Source organism: Nematolebias whitei, chromosome 4, assembly GCF_014905685.2.
Source record: "Nematolebias whitei isolate Nwh7 chromosome 4, NemWhi1, whole genome shotgun sequence".
Lineage (NCBI taxonomy): Eukaryota > Metazoa > Chordata > Actinopteri > Cyprinodontiformes > Rivulidae > Nematolebias > Nematolebias whitei.
In genome coordinates, this window is record NC_056501.1 from 27,887,285 (window position 1) to 27,897,786 (window position 10,502).

A 10,502-nucleotide genomic window follows, 5' to 3' on the forward strand; every position below is an offset into this window, starting at 1 on the left:
CGCCTTCACCAATTAAAACAAAGTGAAAACTCAGAGAGGCTAGCACCGCTAGCTCAGCTGGTAAGAGCACAATTGGGAGAGGGGGTGAGAACACTCGCCTTCACCAAATAAAACAAGGCCAGGAACTCAGCTGGCTACGTAATAAACAAACTTCGGAGCACGGTCCAACCGACCACGCGGTTGGAGGCCTCCAGTAAACAAGAGCGGAGCGAACGCTACCGCTAACCAATAGCAAAATATAAGCAAAAAACCACTACTTACCAGTGTTAAATCACACACATAGTAGTCATAAACAACGTCGGAGCACAGTCCAGCCGACCACGCGGTTGGAGGTCTCCTAACAAGCGTGAGCGGAGCGAACGTTACCGCTAACCAACGGCGAAATATAAGGAAAACTACTCACCGGTGTTGAATCACACACATATTAGTCAGACGCTGTAATTTGGGAGAGGCGGAAACTGCCGTAGTTCCCAACGAAACAGCAGAAATACCTTTGAACAGGGTTAAACCGTCGCAGCCCTAGGAGGGTGAACACGCTACTCCCGCAGACGGGCAGTCGGGCTTCCGACGACGGTAAAAAGTTCAGAAAAGGTCCAAAGGGCTGAAGCCCTGAATTGAACCGCGCGCGAGAAGAAAATAGGAGCAGAGCAGCGGATGACGTCGGGCTATATAGCCTCTGATTGGTCATCCGTGTCACACCTGTGACTCCGTTGGTATTATTACTCGAATCAGCGCATGCGCGAAGGGAACATTCAGTGCTTTCAGCACCGCCCTCTGGCGGTCAGGAGGGATGAAATAGAACCCAAAATGCCTGTCCCAAAAAATTAGCATATCATGAAAAGGTTCTCTAAACAAGCTATTAACCTAACCATCTGAATCAACGACGTAACTCTAAACACCTGCAAAAGATTCCTGAGGCTTTTAAAAACTCCCAGCCTTGTTCATTACTCAAAACCACAATCATGGGTAAGACTGCCGACCTGACTGCTGTCCAGAAGGCCATCATTGACACCCTCAAGCAAGAGGATAAGACACAGAAAGAAATTGCTGAACGAATAGGCTGTTCCCAGAGTGCTGTATCAAGGCACCTCAGTGGGAAGTCTGTGGGAAGGGAAAAGTGTGGCAGAAAATGCTGCACAACGAGAAGAGGTGACCGGACCCTGAGGAGGATTGTGGAGAAGGGCCGATTCCAGACCTTGGGGGACCTGCGGAAGCAGTGGACTGTCTGGAGTAGAAACATCCAGAGCCACCGTGCACAGGCGTGTGCAGGAAATGGGCTACAGGTGCCGCATTCCTCAGGTCAAGCCACTTTTGAACAAGAGACTGCATCAGAAGCGCCTGACCTGGGACTGCTGCTGAATGGTACAAAGTTATGTTCTCTGATTACAGTAAATTTTGCATTTCCTTTGGAAATCAAGGTCCCAGAGTCTGGAGGAAGAGAGGAGACACAGAATTCACATTGCTTGAGGTCCAGTGTCAAGTTTCCACAGTCACTGGGGTGTCATGTCATCTGCTGGTGTTGGTCCACTGCGTTTTATCAAGGGCAGGGTCAATGCAGCTCGCTATCAGGAGATTTTGGAGCACTTCATGCTTCCATCTGCTGAAAAGCTTTACGGAGATGAAGATTTCATTTTTCAGCACGACCTGGCACCTGCTCACAGTGCCAAAACCACTGGTAAATGGTTTATTGACCATGGTATTACTGTGCTCAATTGGCCTGCCAACTCTCCTGACCTGAACCCCATAGAGAACCTGTGGGATATTGTGAAGAGAAAGTTGAGAGACGCAAGACCCAACACTCTGGATGAGCTTAAGGCCGCTATCGAAGCATCCTGGGCCTCCATAACACCTCAGCAGTGCCACAGGCTGATTGCCTCCATGCCACGCAACATTGAAGCAGTCATTCATGCAAAAGGATTCCCGACCAAGTATTGAGTGCATAACTGAACATGATTATTTGAAGGTTGGCGTTTTTTTGTATTAAAAACACTTGTCTTTCATTGGTGGGATGAAATATGCTAATTTTTTGGGACAGGCATTTTGGGTTTTCATGAGCTGTATGCCATAATCATCAGTATTAAAACTATTAAAGACCTGAAATATTTCAGTTGGTGTGCAATGAATCAGAAATATATGAAAGTTTCATTTTTATCATTACATTATGGAAAATAATGACCTTTATCACAATATGCTAATTTTTTGAGAAGGACCTGTGTGTGTGTGTATATATATATATATATATAGATGTGTGTGTAAACTGACCACCCCTTTATTTGAGGAAGCTATACTTTCTAGTTTTTATATGGATTAAATGAATAATTTCCCCAATTGACTGAGTTGGCTGAAGATTAATCTATGGTGGCCATGGGCACCAATGGCCTCCTCCTGGTGATGATAAACTTGCTTTCTCTACTCGCCAGGACCAGTCATTCTGCTCCACCTGGAACAAGCTAATAAGAATAACTACCTCCATTCTACCCACTTTGATATCTCGCACCATGAACGTTAAGGTTTACTTGTATTCCCTGTTCAGTTCCAGTCCAGAAAAACACTCATCTCCAAAATTACAAACAATCACTCAGCGATGCTGGGCGTTGACATACCGCTCGTTCTTTTTATTCACACCCTCTGTGGAGCTGTGGTAGCTCAGTGGTCAGGGAATCCTGAGGCTGAGTGTGTAGCCCAGGTTGCATTCGGATGTAAAATAATGGTCAAGTCTTTCACAAGAGTTTTCTCACTGTGGTGAGCCCTGAAAAAGGGAGCAGCTGAAAGACAAACATTATTATCCTCCATGATATAATTTGACACCTGCCTTGAAAATGAATAGTTGTGTTTTTTTTTGTTTTTTTGTTTTGCTCAGCTTGAGCTCCTTTAAGCTCCGGTCAACATGAACCGGTGATAAACCCAGACTGACTGAGCCATTTAAAAAAAATAAATCTGTATTTAAAAATAAAAGCCAAAGACTCTGGTTATAATGTTGAGTTTAAACTGTTTCTGCAGGAGAGCCAGGTGCTGCTGACGCTGACTAACCCGGTGGAGAACATCACTCACGTCACGCTGGCTTCTTGTGAGGAAGAAGATCCCGATGACATCAACAGCACCGCCAAGGTTCGTCACGTTTTTCATTCAACCAGGAGAAGACGAGCTGTTCATAAGTTATTAACATCAGTGGAGCAAACATTTTTGAAGTTGAACACAAACGCACAAAAATCCAACAAAATCAAGAAAACGACCAAAACAGACTTTTGATCAAATGGTATAATATTTTAAGATTGTTTAATACTTCTGGCTCAGCTTAACTGAGTTAGTTGACTAATTTTAAACTTTTTGAATAAACAAATAAATATTTCATCAGGTTCATTAATTCATTTTGAGTTTTATTGTACCAGGTAAATTTTCATTTACCAGTTAACACAAAATACTTGTTCATTTAGGAAGATTTAGGTTTTATTCTAACTCCTACTATGTGAATTCTGACAATACATGAGAAAAAATAAAATTTAAAAAAATGATTGCATTATTCAAATGATTTACATTTGAGCAAGCAAAAGTTATGAAATCGTCACTGTTGAAAAATATTACATTTAATTTTGTATTAAAAATAATTTGCATACATTTATTTTTAATCTGCTAATCACACAAAGCAGATTGACATGAATCATGACTCCAGCACAGCAGATGTTGGTTGAAATTAAAAGGTTATAAAGACGAATCATGATAAAATGACACTAAAGATGTTTGTTCTTCTCAGTCAACTGTGTCTGAAATCTGGACAGGTCCAAACAAAATGTGAAGGTTGTCAAACAGAAACAAGCTGGTTGACCATAGACGATATGGAAGCATTAAAAGAAGCCAAAAGTCTTGAAAACAGAAAATGCGCAACAAAACGAATGAGAAACAAGTGGGCAGAAACTGGCAGAACCTGGAGTCTGTGTGACTAAATGACTGGGATTTATGTCCAGAATAGTCAAACAAAACCATTGTTAATGCCTAAACAGAACAAGGAGACAGACTAAATGCATGCAGTCATGGACTGCGGGGGGAAGCGTCATGTCAGGTAAAGACACGGGGGAGGCAGTAATACAACTTCAACAGATGTTAAACCCTGATTGTCATTTTGGACATTTCTTATTCCATAAGTTGAAAGGGTGTTTGGTGATGATGTCTTCATTTTTCAAGATGATAATGCGTCTCGCCGCATGGTGAAGGATGTGAAAACCTTTCTTCAGTGTTAACAAAATAACCTGCAAATAGTCCAGATCTCAGTTCGGTTAAAAATCTCTGGTGGAAATTGAAGAAAACGGTAAATGACAGTTCTCCAACCTGCAAAGCTGATCTGGGAACAGCAGTGAGAGACGGTTAGAGGCAGATTTTTTTTTTAATTCCATTATTTTACCAGGAAGAAATCCATTGAGATCATTAATCTCTTTTACACGGATGTCCTGATGAAGAGTAGGCCTGTCACGATAACAAATTTTGCTGGGCGATTAATTGTCTCAGAAATTATTGTGATAAACGATAATATAGTTTGAAATTTGACAATAATTAGTAATTATTGTCAAATTTAAGAAGAAATGTTGGTGAATTTGTTTTGTATGTAGTACTTTTTTGACCACCATTTGGCAGTATAAGACTGGTTGAACTGAAGGATGGATTATAATTATTAACTTTTATTTAACCAGGCAAATCCCATTGAGATCACAGATCTCTTTTGCAAGGGAGGCCTGGGCCTGAAGGCAGCCTAACATGCATGTTTTTGATCACTAATAATAACTGCATTTATTTTCCTTAAAAACAAATCAAATACAGCTTGAAAACATAGTTGTGGATATTTAGCAGATGAGATACAAGTTAGTTTAAATAAATAATGTCCAGTCAAGAAAATATATTTGACTTGAGTAAATAACCTATTCTCCACTGAACTCACCAAGACCAGCGTTTCCTCTTTTCACTCCAAATGTGCTTTCTCTGGTAGTGAGGGAACGAGCAGCGTGTCTCTTTTTTTACCTTCTTTTTTTCTTCTTCTCCCGTGTCCTGTCCGGCATTGTGACACTTAGAATTATTGTCTGAGTGTCAAAGTGAAGCCCAACAGATTTACTTTCACAAGCAGAGCATTATAGCTGGCCTTAATGCTCCACTTGATATATAACTTAAATTTTATTAGAATTTGCTATGGGATTGTTTCAGATGTAATGGACATGGGGATGAAAAACAAAGAAGAAAACAAAGCAGAAAAGTGAGAGAAGGGTTAAAAGGTAAAGAAGGAGATAGGAATAGAGGAGAGAGAGAGGGATAAAGAGACCACAAATCAACATCATTGAAGTCTGCTTCTAGACCTGCGAAAGAAAAAAAAAACAAGACAAAACCGAGAAACCACAACAACAAACAACATATATAATGATACTTGTAACATCATTAGAAAGTATTTTATACAGTACATGGTAATACAAGATATATTTGATGGCCACCACAACCCAACTGAGTGTGTATCTGATAAACACCTGAATCTAAACACCTGTGTGAGCATGCTTATCACTATAAGGTTTCTCCATAAAAATGTTCAATAGTGGATGTGGGGACCCACAGACCCGTCCCCACAGGACATGATGGTAACACAGGGAAGACCGGAACCACAGACACACAGCGGCCCCCAAACCCAGAAATCCAGGAGTCCCCCAACAGGGACACCCGCACCTCCCAGAGAGAGAAGCAAAGGGAAGCCCCGGGCGATCCCCAGCCACCACAATGCAGAAACCCCAGGAGGTTGCAGCGACGAGTTCACAGGCCCCGCCGGCAACCCGCCTCTCCAGAGTAGATCCGGCCATGGACACTGAGCCCCGAGGTCATACCACCCCCCAACAGAGGCCTGGCAGAGCCAGGGCACCCAGACCCCGGCAGGCAGCCACCAGGGTGTGCTCGCACACACCCCACTACCCAGCCCCAGCCGGTGAGAGCCGCCAATGCACCGGCGGCAGGGGGGCCCACCACCGGAGGGGAGTACAACACACCAAATGGGGAGGGGCAAAGTTGATCCAAGAGAGGGGACCACCCAAAACCCAACCTGAGACATGAACAGGCACACAGAGACAGCGTTGGGCCGTCCATGCGCCCCACCAACCCGACAGCGACCGCAAGCCGGCCCCAGGCCGGGGGCCAGAGCAGCAGGGAACAACAGCCAAGGAAGGCCGGCCCAGCGCACCAATGCTTCCCTACAGCCCCACACCACAGACCTGGTGAGGCCCCAGCATGCCACCCATCATGCACCCCCCCCCCCACACACACACAGCACCCCCCACCGCAAATGTCACATCAGGCCGACCAGCCAGCACCCCGTCAAAGTGAAGCCAAGCCCCCGACCGCCGCCATGCACCACCAACGACCACACACACACAACCACATCAGACCCTCCGCCAGAACCCGGCAGCCACCCCAGCCAAAGGGCTGGCCATCGCAACCAGGAACCTTGATCAAAAGATCCAAACAACCCAGGGAGAACTGGAGCACCAGCCCCACCCTCAATCGCCCCCCAAGGCCCAATACCCACCCACAGCCCAGACCCCAACCAGGCAGCCTACACCCCTCCCTGCCCCTGACCCCAAATGTCAGACGGAGAACGAGGGTTTAAGGAAAACAGGAAGACCCAACTCCTCTCTCCTCCCACTCAAATAAGGTGTTGATGCATGTTGTTATATAGTGCGTTTAAAATGGGGGGATGAGGCGGCGACTGGCACAGACCCACCCCCTCCCCAGAGAGCAGGCAGTGCCCGTTCACTTCCCCAACCCTTGCCCAGAACCCTAAATGTCTACATGCTACATATGAGAGTGGGCACAGGTCCCGGGGGTGAGAATGATTACACATCCCACCCCCTATATGCCACCGTGTGCCCACTCCAGACCCTATATATGCATGTGTTGTGAGAATGTTATATGTGAGTGTCTAGGTTGTTTAATAAAATTGGGGCCCAGGTCTCCACGAACCACAGAGATGGAGGATCCTCCCCGCAGCTCAGTAGTGCACCTGAACCCCAAGGCCCTGCTTGAGTGGTGGTGTGATGGAGTGGGCGGAGGAAGACGTCGGGATGTGGAGGAACAACTGAGGTGGCAATGCCCTCCCAGGGGGCCAGCTCCCCCACTGACCCCAATAGGCACCCTCATTCTCTGAGATTCACCAGGGGAGGGAGGCTCCAGTGCATCCATCCAGGAGCAGGAGGCAGCCGCACCACCAGGGACCCAGGCCATGGACCGGCACATAGCCCCGAGGACCGACCAGAACCCGGGCCAGCGGCCCAACCTCCCCAGAGATCGTCCAGACCCCAACCCGATCCCCAGCTCAACACCCAGCCCCCCAACCAAAGAGGCCACCAAACTCCAGCGTGTCTCTAAGAAAAATGGGAGGGAGGCCCCTTGACATGACATGGGCTGTCTCTCTTTGATTCTCAAAATGGCGCACGCTCTGTGTGGTTTGAGCTCTTTAGCACAGCATTTTTCACACAAAGCTTTTAATAAAAAAAATCAGTAAAGTTCTCAGCCTTTTTTTTTTTTTTCCAGAGAAAAACAACTTTTTACACGAAGGCACGGGTTTCAACTGTGAATTTTGGAGCTTCGACAAGACGGAGGTTTTTTCCCTGAGGTCGCCCTGTTAGCTTAGCTCGTAGTTTAGCTTCTCACCTTAGCGACTTTTAACGATCCAAAAACGCGATTTTGGACGGTTAAAATGGATTTTAAAGAGAAAGGGAGGGGTCAGTGAAGAGCACCAGAGTTGAGCCTTTTGTCATCGAGTGTCTTCAGTAGAAAGAGAGAGACACGAAGACACGATAAAGCTGATAAATGAAAATGAAGTTGCTAATTTTCATTAATCATGCGATTAATTAATTTATTTTTTATTGCGACAGGCCTAATGAAGAGTACCGTTTAGTGCCCATCAGGCTTCTCAGGTTTTCTGTTTGAGGATCTAAAGTGATGAAATTGTTGGTCAGATTTGGTCAAGAGCCCCCAGCTAAAACAAAGCACCTTTATGACCCATTCTTCTTCATAAAAAGCTCAACCAGAACTTTCAGGTCTGCAGTTCTGCACGATCTGATGTTCAGACACCTGTAGGGCAATCAGACCCATACTGTACTCACCCAGCTGATTTATCAGCAGCTCTACACCACCTGTTATACTTTTATAAAGTATTTGTCTCAAAGCTCTGTTGTCACACTATAATACTACATTTATTCCTACGTGCAACTTTTTTTTTTCATGCAGATAATATAAGATTGGGCAACAGTTGCTACATAAATATATTCCAGAACACTTTGGATCTAATGGGAATAATGTGTTGCAAATTTGACATTTTCCAACTGGTTTTATATATTCAGATTTTATGAATTCTGTCTTTTAACAAACATATTTATAGTCATAATTTGTCTTGAAAGGATCCCAAACTAACAAGACCTATAAGCCTAAAGGTAAAATAAAATGCAGATCAAATATGGTGTTAAATATCACTTGAACTGCAGGTATGGTAACAACTTGTGCCATCAATAAGTCACAGATACAGTGAAATAAATAATTATTTGATCCCTTGCCGATTTTGTAAGTTTGCCCACTGACAAAGACATGAGCAGTCTATAATTCTAGGGGTACGTTAATTTTAACAGTGAGAGATAGAATATCAAAAACAAAATCTAGAAAATCACATTGTATAAATTGTATAAATTTATTTGCATTTTGCAGAGAGAAATAAGTATTTGATCCCCTACCAACCATTAAGAATTCTGGCTCCTACAGACCAGTTAGACGCTCCTAATCAACTCGTTACCTGTATTAAAGACAGCCGTCTTAAATTGTCACCTGCATAAAAGACTCCTGTCCACAGACTCAATTATTCAGTCTGCCTCTCACCTCTACAACATGGGCAAGACCAAAGAGCTGTCTAAGGATGTCAGGGACAACATCATAGACCCAAAACATACAGCCAAGGCAACAAAGGAGTGGCTCAAAAAGATGCACATGAAGGTCATGGAGTGGCCTAGCCAGTCTCCAGACCTTAATCCAATCAAAAACCTATGGAGGGAGCTGAAGCTCCGAGTTGCAAAGGGACAGCCTCAAAATCTTAATGATTTAGAGATGATCTGCAAAGAGGAGTGGACCAGAATTCCTCCTGACGTGTGTGCACACCTCATCATCATCTACAAAAAACATCTGACCTGTACGCTGACGCTGTACTTGCCAACAAGGGTTCTGCCACCAAGTATCAAGTCTTGTTTGCCAGAGGGATCAAATACTTGTTTCTTTCTGCAAAATGCAAATAAATGTATAAAATTTATACAATTTGATTTTCTAGAATTAATTTTTGATATTCTATCTCTGACTGTTAAACTTGACCTACCTTTAAAATTTTAGACTGCTTATGTCTTTGTCAGTGGGCAAACTTACAAAATCAGCACGGGATCAAATAATTATTTCCTTCACTGTATATAGAGAAAGAGAAATGGAGACTGAGATAGAGAGACCGATAAAGAGACAGATCTACATCTATCTAGAGGTAGATATAGAGGTAGAGCTGGATGGATGGACATTTTTCCAAATTTTCTACAATCTTCATGTTGACCTTGTTTTCCTGTTGGTACCAGCTGGGTTGCGTAAGGAGATCTGGTGCCACGGGAGCTTGCAAAATTAAAATGTCAAAAGATTTCTCGCTGAGTTGAAACCTGCCAGGAGTAGCACTATCAGGTCACAGTCCGTGTGGCGTCCTCATTTAAAAATTATCACTAAAGATGTGGAGGAACTTTTCTGTTATTTACAAAAAAAAAAAAAAAAAAGTTTCACTCTAATGTCCTCCTCTGTCAGTCGTGAAAGTTTCCATGCCTCAGACTGTCTGAACTCATTTCTGCTGCAGAGGGACTTTATTTATCCATTTAATATTTGTCACCATCTGAATTTTTTCATTTTTATTTATTTATTTGTTTTTATCTGTGTTAACAATCTGCTGTAACTAAAAAATAAAAGTGTAAAAACTTGGTTTTGACAAGTTATGGTGAGAAAAGTTAAGTTGTTTACCTTCTATAGATGTTTTTACATCAATAAAAACGTTTTTATTTTTCATTTATTCAAAAAAACATTTAAAAAGCAGTTGGTCCTTGATCACGTTTTGAATTTTGGCCTCTTGTGAAAACGAGCCGGACCCTAACGTGAGGTTTGAAAGTTGCTGTGAAACTGTTCAAAGGTCTGAAAGACAAGAAATCGCGCAGGAGTTTGTGGCACAAAGCCTTTTTTTTTCTTAAAAATATTGTTAAATCTCATAAAACTGTTGTTACGCCCCCACTGACACATCACTGAGACTTTCACTTGCTACCTAATAAGGTGGTCGTAATGATGTGGCAGATCTTTGTATATAGAACGTGTTTACATTAATATAATAATATGTTAAAGTTTATTAGTCAAGGGGCCTATGTAAAAACTCATAAAATCTAAAACTAGAGCAGACATGACCAAGAATGCCTTCGTCTCTGTGCATC

The 10,502-nt window shown here is 43.3% G+C and overlaps 1 protein-coding gene across 2 annotated transcripts in view; it reads left to right on the forward strand.

Annotated features, from left to right (window-relative positions):
• The window catches only part of dctn4 (dynactin 4), a 26,346-nt gene that overhangs the window by 14,184 nt on the left and 1,660 nt on the right, over nt 1-10,502 (forward strand). For both annotated transcript variants that reach the window (XM_037675372.1, XM_037675373.1), the window contains one exon: nt 3,001-3,108. In XM_037675372.1, coding sequence (XP_037531300.1) covers nt 3,001-3,108 — 108 coding nt within the window. The remainder of the gene's footprint in view (nt 1-3,000; nt 3,109-10,502) is intronic.